The sequence below is a fragment of the Myotis nattereri genome (genome assembly GCF_964212035.1).
Source record: "Myotis nattereri genome assembly, chromosome: 1".
NCBI lineage: Eukaryota > Metazoa > Chordata > Mammalia > Chiroptera > Vespertilionidae > Myotis > Myotis nattereri.
In genome coordinates, this window is record NC_138075.1 from 218,652,820 (window position 1) to 218,676,660 (window position 23,841).

The following is a 23,841-nucleotide window of genomic DNA, read 5'->3' on the forward strand; positions in this document are numbered from 1 at the left end:
GTATTCAAATAAATTTACCGAAACGTATTCCTTATAGTCAATCTTATCCACTCTGCCAGGCATTCATTTGAATATATCAGAATGTTTTTCAAGTAAAAGACAACTCAACACGAAGTGACTGACGTAATAAAGAAAATCTACCAGCCGCTCTAAATGACAGACCAGGAAGTGGGGCAGGCTTTGGGCATGGTTTGATTAAAATGGAGTGTCTGTATCTCAGTCTTGCTGTGATTCTCTCACTCCTTTCTTTCTCTGTGTGACCTTCTTACCTGCGAGCAGGCTTCACTAATAAAATAAAATGACTTCCAGAGTTGTGGACTTCATGTCAGTGGGTCATCCCATCCAAAGCAAAAGAAGGACTTGGCTTTCCCAGAGTTCCCTCTCTCTGGTTATACTAGCTGTGCTCACATGCAACTCCAGAACTAACCATGACAGCTTGAGGAGAACATTGCCCCAACGGGCTTGGTTTAGGTCCTGTGCTCTATTCCTAGAGGTAGTGGATGCAGTTATTATCGTCCCTAAAACCACACAAAATCCCAAATAAAATCATAGTTTGTTGATAAGAGGTGATTGTGTACCAGGGAGGCAACTACAAATGTCAAATAAATTGTGCAAAAAAAGTCAATTATACTTTTTGTATTTGGTTCAGAAATTAACATATAAACCAAAAATTTTCTTACAACTTCTAGTTTGCTTAAAGAATACAAATGCATTTTGCACAACCACTATTTGGGGGTCATATTTAACATATTTTATTGATTTTTTACAGAGAGAAAGGGAGAGGGATAGAGAGTTAGAAACATCGATGAGAGAGCAACATCGATCAGCTGCTGCCTGCACACTCCCTACTGGGGATGTGCCCGCAACCAAGGTACATGCCCTTGACCAGAATCAAACCTGGGACCCTTCAGTCTGCAGGCCGACGCTCTATCCACTGAGCCAAACTGGTCAGGGCTGGGGGTCATATTTAAAGTAATGTACATCAAAATACTTTTTAAGGAAAATGTCTTTGCCATTAACAAATATAAAATACGTCATTATTATAATAATTTTCTGGGGAAAAAAAAAAAATATATATATATATATATATATATATATATATATATATATATATTAGAACTGGATAAATTAACCTGAGAAAGATTACAGCAACTTCAAAAGTATCTTAGTTGTCCCCTTTTATGCCCAGCTGCCATGGCTCAGTGGTTGAGTGTCGACCTATGAACCAGGAGGTAAAAGTTCGATTCCAGATCAGGGGAGAGGCCCAGGTTGCTGGCTCCCTCCCCAGTGGGGGGCATGCAGGAGGTAGCTAATCAATGATCCTCTCTCATCATTGATGTTTCTATCTCTCTCTCTCCCTTCCTCTCTCTGAAATCAATAAAAATATATTTAAAATAAATAAGTAAATAAAAATAAAATCACCCAATGGCTTCCAGTGTCACCTGGAGTAAAAACCAAAAGCCTACAATAGCCACGTGGTCCTACCTGATCAGGCCCCTTCCTATCTCTCTGACTCGTCTTCTGAGAGTCTTTCTCTCACGACTTCGACCCACACAGCTACTCTGGCTGTTTTTGAACTTCCTTTTTCAGATTACTTGCACGTGCTGTAGTCATCTGCTTGGAAGCCCGTGGTTCCTTCACTCCTTTTATTCTCCGCTTAATTGTTTCCTTACCAGTGACGCTTTATAAAGTAGCAACAATTTCCCTCCCTGGCACTTTCTATCTTCCTTCCATATCTTACCCAACCCTATTATAGCATCCTACCTATATCTTCAGTTGTATCCTTATGCACTCTCCTCTCCAGTCACTACAACAAAGGGCCTGATTTATCCAGGGCCATATCCTCAGCACTAGAACAGAGCTTAATCCATAGTAAGCACTCAATGGTCAAATACATAAATGAACTTCTGGTTCTGTAGCGGTAAAGTTGGTATATTCAAAGCTGTAGACATTAATGGGCAAAAAATGAGGATGGGACAGGCTCTCGTCAAGAACTACGTCGCAAACAACACATAAATAGACATGGGAATATGAATTGTTATTAAAAACCTACCAGTGGTTAGGATATGGAGCAAAATTACAATTTAATGCTATTGCAAGCTGGTAATTTTTCACATAAAGAAAAAAAATTGGTTTCATAATCACAGACTGTACCCCTAACCTTGGCTAATCATCTTGCAAATGCGCGCGATTAGTCACAATGGGTAACGTGGAAGAGAGTGTCAGCGACTCCGACAGCACCATCCATCACCAGCGCAGGGGAAATAACTCAAGCTCCGTGTCCTCCTAATGGCGGGTCAGGAGCATCAATTTTGTGCTGGAAGGGCGATGCAAACCAAATTCCCTAAAATGCACCAAAATTTGGATAACGACTCTCTAATACCGCTAACATTATCCAGCAAAAGTAACAGCTTTAATATCGAAAGAATTTGCAGTAGTTGGGAAAGCAACCCAATTAAAAGCATAAAAACGAACCCTGCAAGCAATCTTATTGGTTGTTTTGATAGAACATCCAAATGTATGGCTATTTAAAGAAACAGCAGTTCATCAAAGTGTCAGAAAACCCAACTCATTTTTTTATGGGAACGAACAATTTGATTCCAATTGCCCTTCAATATAAACACCATATGTTGAAAAGGGGTGAAATGGTATAATATATGGCCCTGCGTGGAATTCCAGTTGCATCAGTTCTAGGATGTAAGGTTTTAAGACTGGCAGGTGAATATAAAGGAATCAGAAGAACCTCTAAGAATAGTTAGGAAGGTAAAATGCTAAGTGAATTAGGTATTTAAAGACATTAAAGGTAACAGAAAGGCATTTGTCAACTGTTTGGAGCAAGAGGAAATGATGGGATAGGCCTAGAGTTTAAATACTATAATGTTAACAGGTGATAGAACACGAACATTTTTCTATTTGCTCTCCTTCAAGTTGGAAAGGTCCAATTTAAAAAAAGGAATGAGAGCCCAAGATAGTTGAGAAGATAGTGAAAAGGGCACGTAGCCACTTTAAGTGAATTTTAGTCCCCAACACCAAGCAAATTACATCCTCAGAAGCTGAAGGAATTTGCAGCTGGAATCTAGGCACCACTATTTGGTCTGAAGAAAGGAGTGGATGCAAGGAAACTAAAGGAAACTCTATGTTGCTGTTTTCTTTTTTTTAAAACGGTAAATATATTCTTCTTATTTTATTAAGTGGCAGGCATAAATTCCAGGAAAATCTAAGAGTGGGTTTATTTAGCATAAGCACATTAACCATCTAGAAAATAATATAGGGATCTTTATACAGCAATAAGAGCATAAGACACAAAGTCTAAAGTGAACTCATCTGCGTTATTGTTCTGCTTTTGGTTTGTTGCCGGTGATCTTGAGGACCACATCCATTCATCTCTCTCTCTCTCTCTCTCTCTCTCTCTCTCTCTCTCTCTCTCTCTCTCTCTCTCTCTCATTTACTCACAATGATATCCAAAAAGCTGGTATACAGATCTTGTAGGCTAACCAAAGTAGAGCACCTTGCACCCTTCCTGGCACCAAGCTGACCTAGTCCCATGTGTTAGTGGGTCCTCCATTTCTGCAGGTCTACATTCCCTCAGAGAGGGGCGTCAGCTGTAGTAACACTCCTGGCTCCTACTTCTTAGCTTTAGGCCCATATTTCTACACTATATTTCTGGTCTCAACAGATGATGAACTGCAGAGACATTTGGGAGGTCCTAAATCATTTTGCTATATCAGTTATTTGAGTAAAAAAAAATCTGAAAAGTTAAATTTCCAGTGTCATTTCCTTAAGCGACCATATCAATATGGCTAGTGCTCACCCCCAGACAAGATAAGAATCAGGCAAAATATGTTCCCACTACCCCTGAAGTAAAGAAAAATATTCCAAACTTTCCTTAGGTTGTTGGCAGTTCAGCTTAGGGTCTAAGTCACCTGGAATATTCAGCCTCTGAAATCATGGGAGAACTAACTCCTGAGATGGGACCCCCACTCATTCCTGGACCAACTCACTCTAAAGCAGTGGTTCTCAACCTTGGCTGCACATTAGAATCACATGGGAATCTTTTTAGAATCCTCATTTCTGGGCCTCATCCTCCGGAAATTCTGTTTCTTTGTTATGGGGTGAATTTAAAAAGATTCCCAGGTGATTCTAATGTGCAGCCAAGGTTGAGAACCACTGATTTAGATAGTCTGTTTCTTTGTTACTAATGTTGTGGCCTCACCCCATAACAAAGAAACAGAATTTCTGGGGGATGAGGCCTAGAAATCAGGATTTTAAAAAGATTCCCAGGTGATTCAAATGTGCAGCCAAAGTTGAGAACCACTGCTCTAAAGCCTCCCATGAAGGAATATCCTAGAATAGGTAATGTGAATGTCTCCCACAGCAGCCTCTTTGAGTTGCCTTACCTGACTCACCAAGCTTTTGGCCTTGCCAACCGCCCCCCCACCCTGTTGATAGACCATAACTTCCCAATTATCTGACCATCTGTTCTGTATTTATCTTGCATAATCTCTCAGTCTCCCCAATAGTCAGAGCATGCTTCCAAATCCCTGAATTTCCTCTGTTCATTGGGTGCTTGGCCTTAACTTTCCTAAAAAAAAAAGCACGCTCCAAATAAGGAGCCAACTCTGTCCTTTCCTGGTATAAGGAAACTATAAAATAGTTTCCTTGTAATAAAATAAAAACTCAGCTCATCCTGTCCAGCCAGTGTGACTTAGTTGGTTGAGCATTGACCCATATACCAGGAGGTCTCAGGTTCCATTCTTGGTCAGGACACATGCCTGGGGTTGTGGGTTCAAATCCCAAAAGAAGGTGTGCAGGAGGCAGGAGATGTCTCTCTCTGTCTCTCTCTGTGTCTCTCAAATCAATAAAAACATTAAAAACAAAAAACAACTCAGATCATCCCAAATTAGAAACTCAGGAAGACTATCTGATGGGGAGAGCTGTGTCCTCTTTTTATTTGTGTGGCGGGGGGAGGGGGAAGGGGGGAAGGGGATAGAAAGGATAGAGCAAAGAAGGGCAATATTTAGAGGAGAGCTTTAAGCTTTCCTTTCTTTGTAAAATTTTACAAAGCTGTGGACTAATTTTCAGGCAAAGATGAGGAGAGACCAGGCTGGGTGTCTCCAAAGCTCACTTGAGTGGATAAAAATCTATCCTGTTTCCAATTAGCCTTTTCAGTGTCAGGTGCTAGGGGTTGCTATGCCTCAAATTCCTTACTCAGAGGGTCTTTCACTAAAGGAGGTTGAGCAATGGGCAGTATGTGGTTGTTGAGGAAGAGTTCTCTTGGGAAGAGGCTATCCTAGCATACTTGTCAGCAAGGAATTTTCTTTGCTTCCGGATTCTGATGACTAGTCTGAAACTCAATTTTGAGAATTTTTCTTGGAAAGCCTTGGAATTTCCTATTTTTATTGTGTTCTTGTTATCAAAGCCTGAGGGCCTCTAGATGTTCATGTCTTTTGGCTGATCTTATTTCAGAATTACCTTTGTAGAATACCTACCCCCCCCCCCCCTTTTTTTTCTCCCGTGTCTCAAGTTAGGTAAATATTGGGAATATGAAAGAAAAGCTTGATCCCAAGTCATCACATGGGTTAGTTCTATGTAAAGGATCCATTGTATAGAAAAAATAGCATTGTTCTTCTGAAAGGGGGTCACCTTGGGTATAAAACATTCAGAAGTAATTTGCATGACCTCATTGCTTAAATTTATGTCTGGTAGCCTGGGACACAGGCCGATAATAAAAGCCTTGTACCACTTGTCAAAAGAGTTGTACCACATTCCAGCCTACTTGACATCATTGGTCCAAGGTCACTTCCAGCTAAGGGCTCAGGAAACATTTAAAATTCATGTCAAGAATTCATATTGATTTTGCAGGCTGATAGCAAGAGAACTTTTTGGGTTGGACTCCCTCCCAAAATGGCTGTAAGTGCTTATAATTTCATTTCAAACATCTGCTTCAACCATCAGCTCTGTGCTGGTTTTAGCAACACATTGATTGACAGACGCCATTCTTACTGACAATGGTTCTGATTCAAACTCAGCGTGAGTGGTGAGAATTTGTAGTTGGAATCCTTATCTGAGCTGTCACCATTATGTCTTATCAACTCTAGGCAAATGGCCAGCCCTGGATGGTGCAGACCAGGAAGATTGCTGTAAATAAGAACGTTAAAAGAACTGGACTCCAATGTTTGCCAGATTGTTTTGTTCCCCCAGCGTTTAACATTTTCATTTTCAACAACTGAAATTGAATTTTCTGAATTAATTATTGGGTGGAGGAAAGAGGGAGGTGACAATTCAAGTCAAGGCCTGCTTCTAAAGCACAAGTCAGTCTTCCATCTGTTTTTATGAGCTAAGATGGTTTTGCATTTGTATTTTTTTTATAAATACTTGTATTCATTTCAGAGAGGAAGGGAGAGGGGAGAGAGAGAGATAGAAACATTAATGATGAGAGAGAATCACTGACTGGCTGCCTCCTACACACCCTCTACTGGGGATGGAGCCCGCAACCCAGGCATGTGCCCTTGACCAGAATTGAACCTGGGACCCTTCAGTCCGCAGTCCAACAGCTCTATGCATTGAGCCAAACTAGCTAGGGCTGGTTTTTGTATTTTTAAATGGAGCCAGGGAAATAAAAAGAATAACACTTCATGAAGCATGAATATTACATGAAACGCCAACTTCAGTTTTCATACAGTTTAACTGTAATATGGTGGTGCTCACTAATGTACTATCACTAGTTTAACCACCGTAGTTGCAACAGAGACTCCCTAGCCATCAAAGGCTGAAATATTTACCGTTTGGCCCTTTATAGACAGAACCCTGCTTACCATTCAAAGACAAAGGGAAGAAATCAAAAAAGAAAAACCAAACATTTTTTCTGGAAGTCAGCCCCATATATTTACCTATTTTGCCAAAGGACAAAATTTTGCTGGAGACTCTGTAAAGGACTAGACTAGGTATTTATCTTTAAAAGACTTAACTGGGCACAAGATAGCTCTCGTCCAATGGCTTCTTGGTAAGGTATTCTTTCCTTCTGACTCAGTGACAATGGGACCCTTAGAAATACCCCCTCTGGGGCATCTGGCGGGAGTTTTCAGCTCTGTCTCCTAAAAACTGAGTGGAGACACAAAGAAAAGAAAGAATCACTCTCCCTTGATTCCTGCAACAGCTGAAGGGAAGTCAGCTGGAGTTTCCATGCTTATTAGTAAAACTCAGAAGCCATGTTATAAAAAGCTGTGCGACCAGGGGTTGAGGATTCCGTCAGCTCCAAGGTGGGGCTGGGCTGGAGGGCAGATTGGGTGTGGTATGCAGGACAGGTGATTGTGTTGGTGGTTTTTGTTCCTTTGCAGTTTAAATCGGCGTTCACTTCCTTTGTTGTTCCAGAGGCTATTTGAGAAGGGTTGATATAAAATAGATACTGTTTGCGGTAAAGAAAGATTTCTTCACATCTTCCTTGACACTAAGTAATCTGATTAACCATAAACAAGAAATTAAATAATGATGGAGATTTATCACCAGTCATGAATTATTACATTGTTTGTTTTTGAAATGCCACACTCAGGTTTTATTCTTTCTTTTGTTCCTCTTCCTCTGCTGCCAACTCCTTCTCTGATGCCTTCTTCTCTCCCAAAGCCTAAAATTTTAATTTCTTTAGCATAGATGCTAGTGAATCCCTTTTCCTTTCTCACTTTTATTATTTATTATATATATATACACACACATATATATGTGTATGTGTGTGTATATATATATTATTATTATTATTTTTACTTAGAAAATCTTTTCCTCACCTATGCTTCAAAGACAATTTATATGCTCTGACAAAAAATAAAATAAAATATCCCAGCCCTTGCTGCAAACTACAGACTCTGACACATAGAGCTATTCAACACCACCACTGAATGCTTCAAATGGACCTGGGTCTCAACATGCCCCAGCAGCACGCATGACCCTCCCAAGCAAGCTGCTCTTCCTCTAGGGTCTCCTTGATGAACACCATCCTCAGGCACCCAGCCAACTCAAAAAACTGAGGGGCATCTCCAAGATCTCCCTCTCTCCAAGCAACCACAAAAAGGAGTTTTGTAGTTTCTTAAATATCGTATCATCCATATATACCTGCGTTTCTTCACCCCTATTCCCACCATCCTAGCTTAAGCTACAATCTTTCCTCTCTGGCTAGAAACTCCTCATTGTTTCATAGAATCTATTCTTGTGCAGTCCCCTCTCCATCTCCCTCCAATTTCCACCCAGGAGCCAAAAGAAGTGCATAAAACAGCAACATTTATTGTGTCTTCCCTCTGCTTTCAACCCCTCAATGGCTTCCAACAGTAATTAAGGTGAAAAACAACATTCCTAATGATCAAAGACACACCCCTGCCAGATCTTACCATTGCCTCCCTCACCAGTCTCCATGGATGGCACAATTCCCTTCCATCTGGATCCCTGACAAATTGGTCTTTTCTCATTTTCCCAAATGTTCCATTTTCTTTCCAGTTGCAGGAGCCTTCCAGGGGCAACTCTCTCTTTCTATGCTCAGCTGAAATGTTACTTATGACAGAACTCCCTCAAGACCACTTAAGTCTATTAGAGAGGGAAAGCCATGGAGCCTCAGAAGGGTCCTCATCTGTAGTTTCCATCCCTAAGCTCCCAGGGATCTCCTTGGTTGCTAAGCAAAGAGACTCACCTTTTCCCCAGTGACCTGATTTACATTTAAAGGGATATTAAAAAGAGCAGTTTTGGTTAACCTATTTTTTTTTTCAAAGGACTTCCTTAGGGCAATAGTGATACGTTCTTGCTTTATAGTTTTTTTATGGTTACATAGTCATATTTTTTACACTTAGATAATTTAGAGGCTTCCTTCAAGAGATTCTTCTTGGAACAAATCTACTCTGATGATTTGCAGTCTACTGATGGCAAACATTGAAAAATATATTTACAATTTTTGCTGTCAGTCTATTTTTAAATCATTTTGTTTTTTTCTTACAAAGTAAATATATGTATGTGTAGAATTTACTAGTATTTCAAAATCAAATATATAAAAAAAATGGGACACATCCCTGGTGGTGTGGCTCAGTATTTGAGCACCAACCTATGAACCAGGAGATCACGGTTCGATTTCTAGGCAGGGACATGCCTGGGTTGAAGGCTCCATGCCCAGTAGGAGGCATGCAAGAGGGAGCCAAGCCATGATTCTCTCTATCATTGATGTTTCTATCTCTCTCTCTTTCTCCCTTCCTCTATGAAATCAATAAAAATGTATATTTACAAAATTGTTCACAATGAAATATAAGTCTCCTCACAGCTTATTCCTCTCCCAGGTAAGGTATCCATTATTAAGATTCTTTGAATCCTTCCAAAAAGTACTCCATCTATATATATAAAAGCCTAGCGACTGGAACAGTGGAACGACCAGAACGACTGGAATGACTGGTGGTTATGACATGCACTGTGGCAGCCAACCAACCTGATCCAGGCCTGATCAGCCCCCAACACCTCGATTGGGGGTGGGGCCAGCCAGCCAACCACCTGTGGCCCCTCCCCCTGTCGGCCGAGCCCGATAGGCTCCCATCAGGGCAAGCCGGCCAGATCCCACCCATGCATGAAATGGTGCACCAGGCCTCTAGTATACACATAATACACATAATACACCCCTGACACACACACATTTATTTGTAGAAATGAGGATCTACTGTAGCTCTCTTTTCACTTAACTAGAAGGACATCACAGCACACAGGAATCCTCAACTCTTCACTTGAGGTGAAGTGTCATCCCTATGTGGTTTAACATAATTCATCAAACTCATTCTCTTTCTTCAACTTGTTAATAGACATGTTATTTCCAGTTTTTTGGAATTACAAGAAACATGCACCAATGTTCCATGAAATTGCTATATCCAAGGGTGTTTCCTGTTAGTATTTCTGAAAGATGATACCAAGTTTTCCTACAAAAAAGCTGTATCCCTAATTTACAGCATGGTGATTATGCTAATAATATACCATGCACTTGAATATTGTTAAGATAGTACATTTTAAATGTTCTCACCACCATAAAATAGGAAATGGTAACTATGTTCCAGGGTGGAAGTGTAACTAACAATTAGTGGTAATCATTTTGCAATTTATAAATGAATCAAATCAAAAGGCTGTGCACCCTAAACTTACACAATGCTATATGTTGATTATATCTCAGTAAAGCTGGGGGAAAGCAAAAAAAGGGTATCTATTTGTATAGCCTCCAACTATATAGAAAAAGGTTGGTTTCTCTACCAAATATTATCTGTTTAATTTTTTCTAATGTGATGGGTGCAAATTAGCATCTTGAATTTTGTGGGTGGGTTTGTTTACTGGCATTTCTTTAATTACTAGTGAGGCTGAGCCTTCCAGGGGCAACTCTCATATTTCACACCTTTCATTTTCCTCTTTCTGTGAAATAGCTATTCATATATTTCACCTGTTGAATGTTTTCTTACTGATTTGTTTTTTTCATATAATAATAATAAAATATTCCTCCACCATATATACTTCAAAGTTCTTTTTAGCAACTTGACTTTTGATTTTGTTTTACATTATTTGTTCAGGCAGAATATAAAATTTTATGAGATAAGATTAATACATTTGAGCTTTGTGTCTTATTGTGGTATATATGTGCACACACATATACACCTATATGGTTATATGTATGCATATAAATATGATTTTTAAAACATATTTTATGATTTTTAAATACTTAAATCTTTGTTCTCTGTGTTATGAAAGAGAGAAATCTGCTGATAAGCAGTGAGCAATAATAGCTGGTAACTTTTAAATAGCAATTATCCTTTGCTGAAAGAATTTAAAGACCTTCACAGCAGCAATTAAATGAATGTCCTCCCCATCTGACAACAAATACCTTGAAGGTAGTGACAAAGTCCTTTTTATTCCTGTAATTGCTCTCAGCACCGAGAAAAGTACTTTACACACAGTAAACTCAGCAATAACATTCATTCATTTATTCAGTAAAAGGAATACTGAAAGTAATCCATATCTTTCAATTATATTAGTAATGTATGTGCACTCTAAAAATTAACAAAAAAACACATAAAAATATAAAGACCTTGGCTGGGTTGCTCAGTTGTTTGTGCACCATCCTGTAGACCAAAATGGTTGTGGACTCGATTCCTCTTCAAGGCACATACCTAGGCTGCGGGTTCGAGCCCTAGTCGGGCCAGACAGGAGGCAACCGATAGATGTTCCTCTCTCTCACAGATGTGTGTCTCTCTCTCCCTTCCTCTTGCCCAGAAATCAATGGAAAATATCCTCCAGTGAGAATATTTATACACACACACACACACGTATATACACACACAAATATATGTATATGTATGTGTGTGTGTATATGTGTGTGTGTGTGTATAATATATATATATTATATACATATATTATATATATTATATATATATATACATATATTATATATATTATATATATATATAAAATTAAAATTTGCCTGCAGGCCTCCCATCCTGAAACAACTGTGATTAACATTTTGGGACATTTACTTCCTTCTTCTTCTTCCTTTTTTTTTAGGTTTACCTGATATATTATTAGAGGTAGACAGCATAGTGGACAGTTTTTTTCTGGCATCAAGTATGTATTTGGGGAACTTCCCCTATCCTACCTACACTTGTTCCAAGAGGTATATTTCAACACAGGCCAGATCAGTCAAAGGACTTCATTCCCCCACTCCTCTTCAGGATTATAACCCAAGACAGGCCAGTCATAGCCCCCACTGGGAACACTGGGAGAGAGGACTGTGGTTTTGCTGGGATTTTACAATATGAAGACGATGGTGGAGCTACCAATGACTCTTCAGTTACCCAGTGAGGGGTTCTTGCCAGAGAACAAAGACAACCAAGTGAGAAGAGATAGAAAGAGAAAGACCTGGGGACATTGCTTCAGCTTCCAGGTCCAGCTATGCCTGAAGCACCTTCCTATTCACAGGAACCAATCCCATATTCCCTTTGTATTTAATCTGGTTGCAGCTGTGCTTCTGTCACTTTCTCCTACAACAGTTTTGACAAACATAGGAGTTTGATAGAATTCCATGGTGTTCTGACGAGGGACCTAAGAAATAAGTGACCCTTGACTCTCCTCTTTTCAGTGTTACTGTGGGGAGGAGAGGTGGAGGATGGATACAAAAAGCAAAGAAGAGAAAAAAGCAAAAATATTCTTAGAGGGCTGAGTAACCAATAACCCCTGAGATCCTCAAGGAAAGGTTAGGCACAGCACTGGACAGAGCCCTAGATAGAATCTCCCTCTCTCCTAAGAGTCTTTATAAAGGGCAGGGCAAAAGCAGGTTCACAGATATGAGTACAGGCAACACAAAGTGTGTCACTGTCTTATTATTTATTAATTACCATATTATTTTCCAATCAAACAACTGTAAATCTACTTTTGCCCCACCTTGCACATTGCCCCATTTGTTTCCAGACAGGTTGTTTTGATTATATATTCCCAGCAGAAGGGACTGAGTTTTATATGATGAAGATTAGGGAAGCTAATTAAGTGGATTTAGAATTTAATATATAGAATCTTTACAACCAAGCAGGCTTCAATTAGATGATTAACTTTGCCTCATTCAGAGCAGACTCTAGCAGTGAGGGCATCAAATACTCAAATAGTTCTAAGAGGTAAGTGCACATGTGAGAAGTTTCAATGCAGAGTGAACTGAGCTAAGAGTTGACTTCATAAATAAAGATGTTGCTTAAGTTTCCTTAAAACAATTAGATTGTGGTTATTTGTTATCAGGAGGAGACATCTTAATAAAGGGAGAAATATTATCCATTGTTTGGATCATTCATTCATTCATTTATTTCTTCATTCATCTATTCATTGAGCAAACACTTATGGAGTGCCTATTGCATGTCAGGCACTGTTCAGGGCTAGGGACACAGTAATAAACAAGACAAAAGCTTTCCCTGAATGGACCACACCTCTCAGGTGGATTGAACTGAACTTAGAATCTCCATGTATTAATCTGTATCGTGATGGGTGTTCACTTGCAAAGGATGAGAACAATTGGGGTCATTACCTGGACAAATGGAACTGTGCAAGTCAGACATTGTGGAGAGAATGGACGTACTTCCTCCCCAATTTTCTGCATAATTGCTTCAATTCTCCATTTTGACTTGCTAGTAGAACTGTCTAGGAATCAGCTAAGAATGTTCACAGCACTGTTTTTGGAGGAATTTAGAAATCTGGAGATGAAAGGAGCTGATATATTTATAATTGTAATGTAGTGTTACTACAGATGAAATGCTTTTGTAATTTATAATGTTTATAATGACAGGTTAGCATTACACAGGATGTTTTTCCCAGTGATTTATTCCATGCATTACTTCTTTACCTTTCCCATGTTACCAGAATGGCAGGGGAGATTATTGGTCTCTCAATGTTGCAGGTAGGGAAACAGAGATATTCAGTGAGTGACTTGTTTGCATCATAACTCATGACCAGGTTAATCAGAAAGTCTGATTACAGGTTTACAGGGGAGCCAATCACTCCTTCAAAGTTTTCCCAGCTCTCTGGTTCAGGCTTTCACATGAACCAAGGGTATAACCCTGACACACATTCATTTAACCTCATTAGGTTTCAGCTTTACTGTCTGGAATATGAGACAACTAGAGGCCCGGTGCCCGGGGGTCCCCTCAGCCCAACCTGCACCCTCTCCAATCCAGAACCCCTTGGGGGATGTCCAACTGCCAGTTTAGGCCCAATCTGCCTGCCTGCCTGATCACCCCCAACCGCTCTCCCCTGCCTGCCTGATTGCCACTAACCCCTCTGCCTTCCTGCCTGATGGCCCTTAACTGCTCTCTCCTGCTCGCCTGATGGCTCTCCCCTGCTGGCCTGATCACCCCTAACCCCCTCTGCCTCGGCCCCGCCACCATGGCTTTGTCTGGAAGACATCTAGTCTATCCCATCTAATTAGCATATTACCCTTTTATTAGTATAGATGAGTAAGATTCAGGTTCAACTAACTTTCAATAGGCACCTATTGTGTGCAAATCATGTGTTCAATGCTTCTGATGCTACCATATTAAATTGAATTACATTTTAAATTAAATCTCACAACAAATGACAAAACCTAGGCACTAAGAAGTTAAGTAACTTGCCTAAGGTGAACCAGCTAAAGATAGTCAATACATTAATCCAGACATCCCAACTGCAAAACCCAATGCTTTTTCCTATTTTAGCACTTTTCTTTATATCTTAGCATACTATAAAGTTACAGACAGCTATGCATGCACTGTGGTTTATTGAAATATAAACTAAAACTATCCCATTATCCAAAATCCATGTAATATGAATGATATAATTAATATAACCAAATTTAAAAATTTGATTAAGTTTATATAACCAAGTTGTTTATGATTTAATAATGTTTGAGGCTTCTAAGTGATACATAAGGGTGTTAAAATATATTATAGAAATTTAACAAGAGAGTCAATGTTTTATTAACATACTGATTCAGAGATTGATGCAAAGTGGTAATTACTTTGTTGTGACAGGTATAATTTCAAATATACCTTCCATTCTATTCAGCTCAACAAATGGATTTTGATGTTAACTGACAGACAAGAAGAAAGAAAAGTTACTGTTTTATTTTATTTTTAAGCATTGCTTTAATATATTTTCATTGATTTCAGAGAGGAAGGGAGAGAGAGAAAGATAGAAACATCAATGAGAGAGAATCATTGATTGGCTGCCTCCTGCATGTCCTTGTCTGGGGAATGAGCCCACAACCTGGCGTGTGCCCTGACCAGGAACTGAACCCTGATCTCCCTGGTTCATAGGTTGATGCTCAACCACTGAGTCATGCCGGCCAGGCTGTCTTATTTTTTTTTTTATTTAGATAGAATTTCATGAGTAGCCTATCTGCTACTATGCCTATCATTAAAAGTTACTACTTGGTTGATAGATTTTAACAGTTTTAGTTGGTACATAGCACTAAAACTTATAATAACATAGATAGCTGATATAATATGATTAATTATATTTGGGAAATAGATACTCAGGAAATACTGCTATTTGGGGAAGCCATCTATATTTCTGATACGGATTATATTTCTAAATTTCCCAAAAGGCTGTTGTTTCATCTGTCACCTAACGTGTTAAATGTATAACTTTAAAATATTCAATTTTGCTACAAAATAATAGAAAAAAGGAAGTAGAGATGACATTAAGTAGAGCGGCAAATGGCTTGTGAGACATGGCAGACATAAAAGAGAAAGAATCCATGTGAGGTAAACAGATAAAAATGATGGGACAACGGTAAAAATTACTTCTAGGTAGAAAAGGGTAGAAAAAGTCTATTGTAGATATTTGTGATTCACTAAGTATGCGCATGGCACATGAGGCACCAAATAATTAATGGGCTGAACATCAGCTATCCATGGGTGACATCCAATATGGCTCAGCACGTCCTCTGTCCAAGAAGCACAAATGACATTTACAGTTGGTTATCAGGTGTTCTAATTGCGGACAGGCACAATTACCCCAGCATCTCTCTAATAGAGCAAGCGAGATGTTGGCCCCAGATATCCTAAACCTCTTGAGCCATCTTGCTTAAACCTCAACTCTGGTCCTTGTAACCACACCCAGCAGTGGGAAGTTTGATGTGTCCGAGTTAGAAGAGACACAGACCGATGGAGTAACTCGGACAGTTCATAACAACATGGTGTGACCCAATATTCAGGTGGTGCGATCTGCCATCTGGTTGCTTCCTGTCCATTGTGGGTTAACCTTTTGCTGATTCTCACCATATCTTTTAAGTGTATATCATAAGCTGTGTGATTGGAGCACCTTAATTTGGAGCGTGAGCCGCCCTGTGCTGTAACCTCTGTGCTAAAATGCCTGGTCCTGTACTTGGAGACAACAGTTCCATCAAGGTCATTCCCCACGTGGCACTGCTGGCCATTTTTGGCCCCTTTTTTTTCTTTATATTTACAACGGATGATAATTACATTGCAATGGGTAAGGGGTATGCCATTTCAGAAGGACATCTGGTCACCTAAAAAGAGCATTGAACTGTCACGGGGATACATTTCAGGAATTGTCTGGCAGCAGTAGACAAACAAAAGAAGAATTCATGGTTCCGCGGGATAAAATCCAAGCTCTTGGAAGCTGGTTCCAATTCAAACTCTCATTCTGAAAGGTGAGATTTAGTGGCATGTCAAAGGTCACCGTTTCTACTAACGAGTCAGCCAGCACAGAAGCTGAGCTGTCTACAGAGGCTCGGGTTATTTGAGACACTATGGCTGTTCCTCTCTGGGTCCTGGATAGTGACCAAGCACACAGGCCAGCACATACTATGTAATGACTAAAAATAGGAAGTCCAGCTGTCACAATTAATACATTAACATTAAATGAGGGGGGAAAAAGACACCCACACCCACAGAGAATTTCTGTGTATTAACAGGGTACCTGGAAGTGTCACTGAGACATTTCAAGTGCTAAACATTGCTGTTCTTTTCCCTGTCAATTTCATCATGAAGATCCGTATTTCCATTTGCTTCTAGAAGACTAAACTTTAGTCAATCTTCTCAAGTTAGTTGATTTTAGCTGGGAGTTTATGCCCAGTTATCCAAAATATTTAATTCAAAAAAGCTTTTACTCACCCGATAATATATATGAACTGGGTTAGATGCTTGGAAACAACGGTTAGTAAGATTTAAATTATGTTAATCAACAAACACGTCTTTCTCTGTGCCAGGCACACTGTCCTAGGCACCCAAATACTGCAGCAGCAGTGGCTTAAAATAAAGAATATTAACTATCAATAAAAATAAGTCCAGAGCCTCAGTGGGCAGCTCACCTATGACCTCCATGATACAAATGGTTTTTGTCTTCACATTTCCTCTTCATAATTTGGAATTTTCCTTTGGGCTTTTTGCCTTGTGGTCACAAAACACCTGTTTCAGCTTCAGGTATCTTGTCCTCACAATACCGTCCCTAAGCAAGATGAATGAGGTGGTGAGAGAGATCTCTTACAATTCTCTTTTTATCACAAAAACAACTTCTATCCTAAGGCTTCCCAGCAGAATTCCCCCTTGGATGGGTATTGATGATAGAAATTTCCGTGATACTGAAACCGTTCCATCATGTGTGCTGTCCAAAACAGTATCTTCCAGCAAGCACTGGAATTGTGGCTACTGTGCCTAAGGAGCTGAATTTTTAGTTTTATTTAATTGAAATGGAAACACATGTACCTCATGTCTAGCCTATCGGACAGTGCGATCTTTGCTTCTTTTTGGCTAGAACTAGGTTATAGCCACCTATCTTTGGGAGGGAAGCCGGAGGATAATTAGCTTTTACAGTCTCCAAGGGAGAAAAAGTTTAGGAATGGCCATTGGGCAGCATCCAACAGTGTCTGCCAGAAAATGTAAACCAGAGAGAGTGTCATAGAGCTGGTATGGCAGTGGGGGAGGCCAACAACACGAAGATGTGAATACATTTAAAAAGGTAGCTATCTTCAGGTCCGAACAAGTCATGTTATCTAAACTCAGTCTAGATAATTGGTCTAGATTCTGGAGTAACGTAATAGGGACTGACTGAAGGTGGGAGGGAGTCATTTAAGAAGGGGGTCGGGAAAAGCCTCCAGGATCTCAAAGTCTGGTAGAGAGAAGAAAGAACACGAGCATGTAAAAGAATATGTTCATATACAGAGTGGCATATATGCATATGCACACACATTTATTACATAGCTACTTATGCAGGCAGTGAATACAATGTCTGTATTAGGAAGAAAAACAAAGCAACCCTTGAGTGTTTCCCTGGGATCTCCCACAAGCCTCACACGACATAGCAAGACGGGATCTGCAGTACAGAGGCTTTGGACTGTGGCCCATCTGCCATCCCTGCAGCAGCAGGTGATGCAATACAGCTTTACAGGATTGTGTACACGGATATGGTTAACCAGCAATTTCTCAAACAGTTTCTGTAGGGTGTTGGGACGTGGGGCCATCACAAACACAGAAAAACTTAGAAAGGACCTACTATGTCCTATAATTTCAAATGCTATAATGTTCTTGATGCCTGAGGGAGGAGCAGCAGTAGATAGACCAGTCCTGCAAGAGGCTGTCAGGGCTGGGTGGCTTAATTAAAGTAAGAGTTTGGTGTGACTGAGCCTAAGTGACAGTAAACGTCAGACCGTATGGTCCTCTGAGAGCTTTGTATGTGTGGAAAAGACTGCTTGCCGTGTCTTATGAACCCACGTTTGCACAGAATGATAATAACTGTGGGTTGTGTGCATTCAAAGGACTACAGTGCTGAAAGATACACTTCGTAAAGTCCTTTCCAGCCTAAACATACCACCTGTTGTGATCTATAATGATTTTTATTTTCAAAGAGAGTATGACTGAGTGATTTCTATGCACGAATGACCGAAATTATTCAAATAATAAAACATTTCCTCCATATTTCTCTTTGGAGTCATGGTAACACCTGAGATAACTCTTTTCCTGATAATTCTGTACTTGGACTACTTTCTCACCTATGAAGTAGAAGGATGCTACGTACCAAGTCGATGCTATTATTTGGTAAACAAAGTTCAAAAGAGACATGCATGCTTATTTCAGCTATAGGCTGAAATAGACTTTGTGGAAATAGTCACATATGCTAAGTTCATATGAGAATTTGTGGCCATGACAATAGTAACATAGCTATTATAATCTCCATATTGCTACAATAAGAGGCTTTTATTTTTATAAAGAAAATAGATGATGATGATGGGTTTTTTAGGCAATAATAATTCTTTTTAAGTAAATTCAAGGGAAATGTGACCAATTTCAGCCACTTAAGGCAAAAGCACCAGTTTGCTTGGTAAACTTACTAATAGATTTAGAGTTACCTAATGGTGGTGATGGTCTCCCACTTTTTCTATCCATCAGTATCCAGACCTACAGTGTTCAACGTGATAGACACTAGGCACATTGGCTATTTAGATTCAAATTTACATTCAGGAAAATCAAATAAAATGAGAAGTTATCTTCTTACCTCACTCAAGCTTTGTTTGCAGTGTTAGACATCCATAGTCGTCATCCTGAACAGCCCAGACCTATAACATTTTTATCACAGGACGTACAATTAGAGAGGACACTGTTAGGTTTACATAGTTGAATCTAAAAACTGTTGGTCAAATGAAGTGCTATTTAAAGTTTATGCCGCCCTAACCGGTTTGGCTCAGTGGATAGAGCATCAGCCTGTGGACTGAAGGGTCCCAGGTTCGATTATGGTCAAGGGCATGTACCTTGGTTGCGGGCACAACCCCAGTAGGGGGTGTGCAGGATGCGGCTGATCTATGTTTCTCTCTCATCGATGTTTCTAACTCTCTATCCCTCTCCTTTCCTCTCTGTAAGAAATCAATAAAATATATTTTTAAAAAATAAAGTTAATGCCACAGTGTACATTAAATGAAGGCCATTTACCTACTACCAGGAAAGTTCTAGTCACATGAACAGGTTCCTGGGAATTGGTCCCTAAGGTAAACTATGTAGGGGCCTTAGGTAGTACTGGCCTTGAACCCTTGCTCCCACCCAGCAAGAAAAGCCCTGCCCTGGGCTCTGCATTTCCCAGGGCAGCATCCTAGCTCTCCCCTCCAAGGGGTGAATAATCTCCAGGGCCAAGGGACATGTACTTCAAGAGCCTACAGTTCCCTTCCTACTTCTAGACCTTGTCCAAGGTACCCAGGACTCTGCACACACACACACACCTGGCCTAACAGGTTGTTATGAAGGTATATTTCCCAAGGCAGGAGAATAGAATACACATGGTGTTCCCCCAAAATGTATTCACACTTTAACAGCTCGTAGCTTAATTTTGAAAACGAAATGGATCTTAATAAACACTGTCTTTATAATTATTCAAAGTGCGTGTATATATCTGTGGAGGACACCCTATATTTTACTTGTTAGTTTAATACACTCCTTGTAAATATTTAAACACAGGGTATGTGAGCCCTGGTCTGCAAACGATGAGGCGGGTCAGGCAGCTGGGGTTGCTTGGCTAGTTTGCTCACGATTAAGCTAACTGATCACAGCTGACAGTACTGGATCTCACAGGGAAATTTCTCTCAAAGGGCTGCTGGTCCAGAGAGGCCCCATGCACCTTTTGCAGGGACCAAAGCCAGAGCTGCTGAAGGCCAGATCTTGAGAGAGCGCACTATCCTGGCGCGGAACCTGTTCCCAGCCCTGGTGTATTTGGGACGAATGAGACTACTTACGCTGTGGCATGAGAAGGCTTGAAACCCCTTCCCGGGGAGTGAGGTGGGAAGGCGATTCCTTTGGAGATGGTTGGTTTGGGACACTTTTCCTAGCCTCTCCTTTCTCCCAGGAAATGCAGCCCCGCCCTGCGCCCTCACTCTGGCCAGGCCCGGGCTCCTTGGGCTCCAATGGGCGGCCCCCAGGGGCGCACAGGGCGGCTTTGTCTGGAGGGCGGCGATGGAGGAGGGAGGCGTGTGAAGGTGGCCACCCTGGCTGGAGTTGGGACTAGAACTTTCTCCCGCCTTCTGCACTAGGTACCACGCTCCCTCGGGCCCCCCTGCAACTCCTGCCCGGAGGCCGAGGTGGGGTCGGGCCCCAGGGCGGGTGGGCGGGGCGGGGCAGGGCCGGGAGCGCGCGCTCCTTCCCGGAGCCGCGGGCGGCGGGCGGCGCGGGGAGAGGCGGAGACCCGAGGAGGCGGTGGCGGCGGAGGAGGCGGGCGGGGAGGGGCCGCCACGGGCAGCGGCCGGGCTTGGCGGCGGCGGCAACGTTGGAGGAAGCGGCGCTCCCGCCGGGCTGTGGAGCGGCGCCGGGACCCGCGCTGCCGTGACCCCGCGGCTCCCGGAGGCCGATCGCGGCCGCAGCGGACAAAGGAGCATGCGGGCGCCGAGGAGGGCCCGTCCTCCGGCCGCCACGAGGCTCCGGGCGCCGCCGGGCCCGCGCCGCGTCCCCGCCATCCCGGGCGCCGGGCCCCGCTAGGCCAGCGCTCCCCGCTCGGTCCGCAGGCCCCGGCCCGCAGCATGGAGCCGCCCGGGCGCCGGCGGGGCCGCCCTCCGCCGCCGCTGCTGCTGCCGATCGCGCTGCTGGCGCTGCTGGGAGGCGGCCGCGGCGCCGCGGCGCTGCCCCCGGGCTGCAAGCACGACGGGCGGCCGCGAGTGGCCGGCAGGGCGGCGGGGGCCGCCGAGGGCAAGGTGGTGTGCAGCAGCCTGGAGCTCGCGCAGGTCCTGCCCCCGGACACGCTGCCCAACCGCACGGTCACCCTGTGAGTAGCCCCGGCCCCCGGCCTCGCCCTCCCGTGCTTTCCGGTGGCGCCGCCCCGCTCTCCGCGCAACTTCGGAGCGGGGTCCGGCCGGCACCGCGCGCCTTTGTGTGAATGGAGCTGGAGCCGGGGTGCTGCTGGGCGGCGGGCTGGGCTGGGGCGCCCGGCGGGGGAAGGCTAGAGGCTCTGCCTCCGAGCCGGCTTCTGGCTCCGCTAGTTTGCAAAGGAAAAGTTTCCAGGTTCCTTGGCGCGCCCCGCGCGGTCGGGGCGCAGCGGTCCCGTCGCGGTGCCACGTGAGGACGCGAGTAAACATGCAGTTGGCAGAGTCGCCGCTCATTCATCCTGTGCTCGGGGCTTCCAGAAAACCGCGCTGGATTCCCAGAGCCAGCCCCGCGCTCTGTGCACAAGTTACACCCAGATGCTAGTTTGCAGCACAACAAAACGATATCAAACCACACCGGACTCGGGACGCCTCTGCGTGCGATCCCCCAGCCCCCAGGCGGCTGCCTTGCCTTTTGCTGTCCTGTTTTGTGAGTGAAAGGGCACCTTTTACAATGGAGTTGTTAGTAAGGGCTAGAAACATATTGGAGATGAAGTCTTGCCATGTGCAGCCCCGTTTCTGTGTGTGTGCGAGCTCAGATTTAAAAGCCGAGAACTTTGGATTTGAACACTGTGGGTTTGTTAGCCTTCCAACTCGAGGGGTTGGTTTTCGGATTGAGTTGCCACCTGGAAGGAAAAGTTGTTGGTCTCCTGACTAAGTCAGTGTGTGCTGAGATTAGGGCCCAGTTCTGCAAGCGTGGTTCTGCGGATTCCAGTGGAACAGTCCTCTTGATTGTATTTTCCGAACCGTGAATTGGTTTGGAAAAGCTTTCAAGTGTTCTCAGGGGATCTTTCATTGGAGGGAAATACGAGTTTTCTCAGCTCTGTGTCCCCCTATATGGTTTCAAATGGTCTTTTCAAAACAAAACAGAACACAAAACCAAGGCTGCCACTATAAATACATGAAGGCCAGGGGAGCAGCATGACCCATGAAAAACTTAAAATATGCTTTTTAATTTAACCCAAATTCAGCAGGATATTAGGTAAGATAAGTATAAATTGCATCACTACTACCTTTGGTCTTCATTTCTGTTTATTTGGATTAGGAAAGGTTTAACACTGATGTGTGTGTGTGTGTGTGTGTGTGTGTGTGTGTGTGTGTTTATGGAGGCATAAAAGTGGGTAAAATAGTTTTTGTTTTGTTTGACTCCTTTACCAACACTTGACCATTTGGTAGTGGCAGCAGCTGTATTTTTTTCTTAGCCTGATTCTTTGAAATGGAAATTTTTCGGGGTATGGGGCCTTAATTACAGTCTTGAGCCAACTGGAGAAAACCCCAGTCATCCTACATTTGGGTTGTGGATCAGTGTTACTTAAGCTGATTTGAGTTTAAGGAGTTTTTCTGAAATGTCAGCTGTTCCAGCTGGAATGATTTGCTATTTGTAAATTGTTGATATTGCTTTGCAGAAAGAAAAAAAGAGATAATGTAGAAAATCACTTTGCAGCATAGTATCAGTTCAACTGTTTCACTAAGTTTCTTATGAGCTGTTGAAAATATAAGTGCCTTTCAAATGTCATTTTAATACATTTTTTTTTACACCTGAAAGTTCTTTAGATGAAATTGATACAATTTTGTAGTGAATGGCAAGAACTTGTAATTTATTTTAGGATCAAATAAAGCGGATGTTCTGGATGAAGTTGGTTCAAGGTGTTCTGGAGCTGGTAGAAGGTCTTCGGGGCCAGTTCCTTCATCTCCACTAGGGAATCAATCAGAGGGTACCTGTGGATAACTCACTTGCCCAGGTGCTCAGAGTGAATGAACATGGTGGGGGGGGGGGGGGGGCAGGGAGAGGGGTTATGTCCCAGGTGCTCCTCCTGCAGCTCCCACGCTTCTTGTCTTTCCCCCTTTGCCTTCATTTTCCTTCTTAGTGAAGTGCAGTTCTTGTTGAGTGTTTCCCGGGGCAGCAGGCAGCATGATGAGGTTTGGACTACGTGTTAGTTTCCCAGTTAGGGCGGTAGTAATTGACCACAAACTCCTAGCTTACAATAAATTTCTTCTCATGGTTCTGGAGGCCCGAATTCCAAAATCAAGGTGTCAGCAGGGCCAGGATCCTTCCAAAACCCCTCTGAGGATCCTTGCTTCGGACCCTCATTGGATTCTGGCAAATCCACCCCAGTCTCCACCTCTGTCCCCACGTGGCCTTCTTCTCTCTCTGTCTCAGATACTCTCCTTTCTCTTATGAGGACACCAGCTGTTGAATTTAGGGTCCACCCTAAGTCCAGGATGATCTCATCTCAAGATTCAGAACTTAGTTAGATCTGCAGAGACGCTGTTTCCAAATGAGGTCACTTTCAAAGGTACCAGAAGTTGGGACTTGAACATACCTTTTTGGTGTTCACTGTGCAAGTCAGTGCAGAATATAAATATCAACAGAGTCTTCCTTCACCAGGAACTTGGGGAGGTATTTGGGGAGAAAGACTCATGAAGAAGTCTCAGAACAAATGGTAAATGTTCTACTATTGGGCTGCACATATAGCAAA

At 42.5% G+C, this 23,841-nt stretch overlaps 1 protein-coding gene across 1 annotated transcript in view; it reads left to right on the top strand.

Annotated features, from left to right (window-relative positions):
• Window positions 1-21,022: 21,022 nt before the first annotated feature.
• ADGRA3 (adhesion G protein-coupled receptor A3) overlaps window positions 21,023-23,841 on the top strand; it is a gene marked incomplete at its 5' end in the record, with an annotated part of 110,957 nt that continues 108,138 nt past the window's right edge. The window contains one exon of the mRNA XM_081111898.1: window positions 21,023-21,264. Coding sequence (XP_080968024.1) covers window positions 21,023-21,264 — 242 coding nt within the window. The remainder of the gene's footprint in view (window positions 21,265-23,841) is intronic.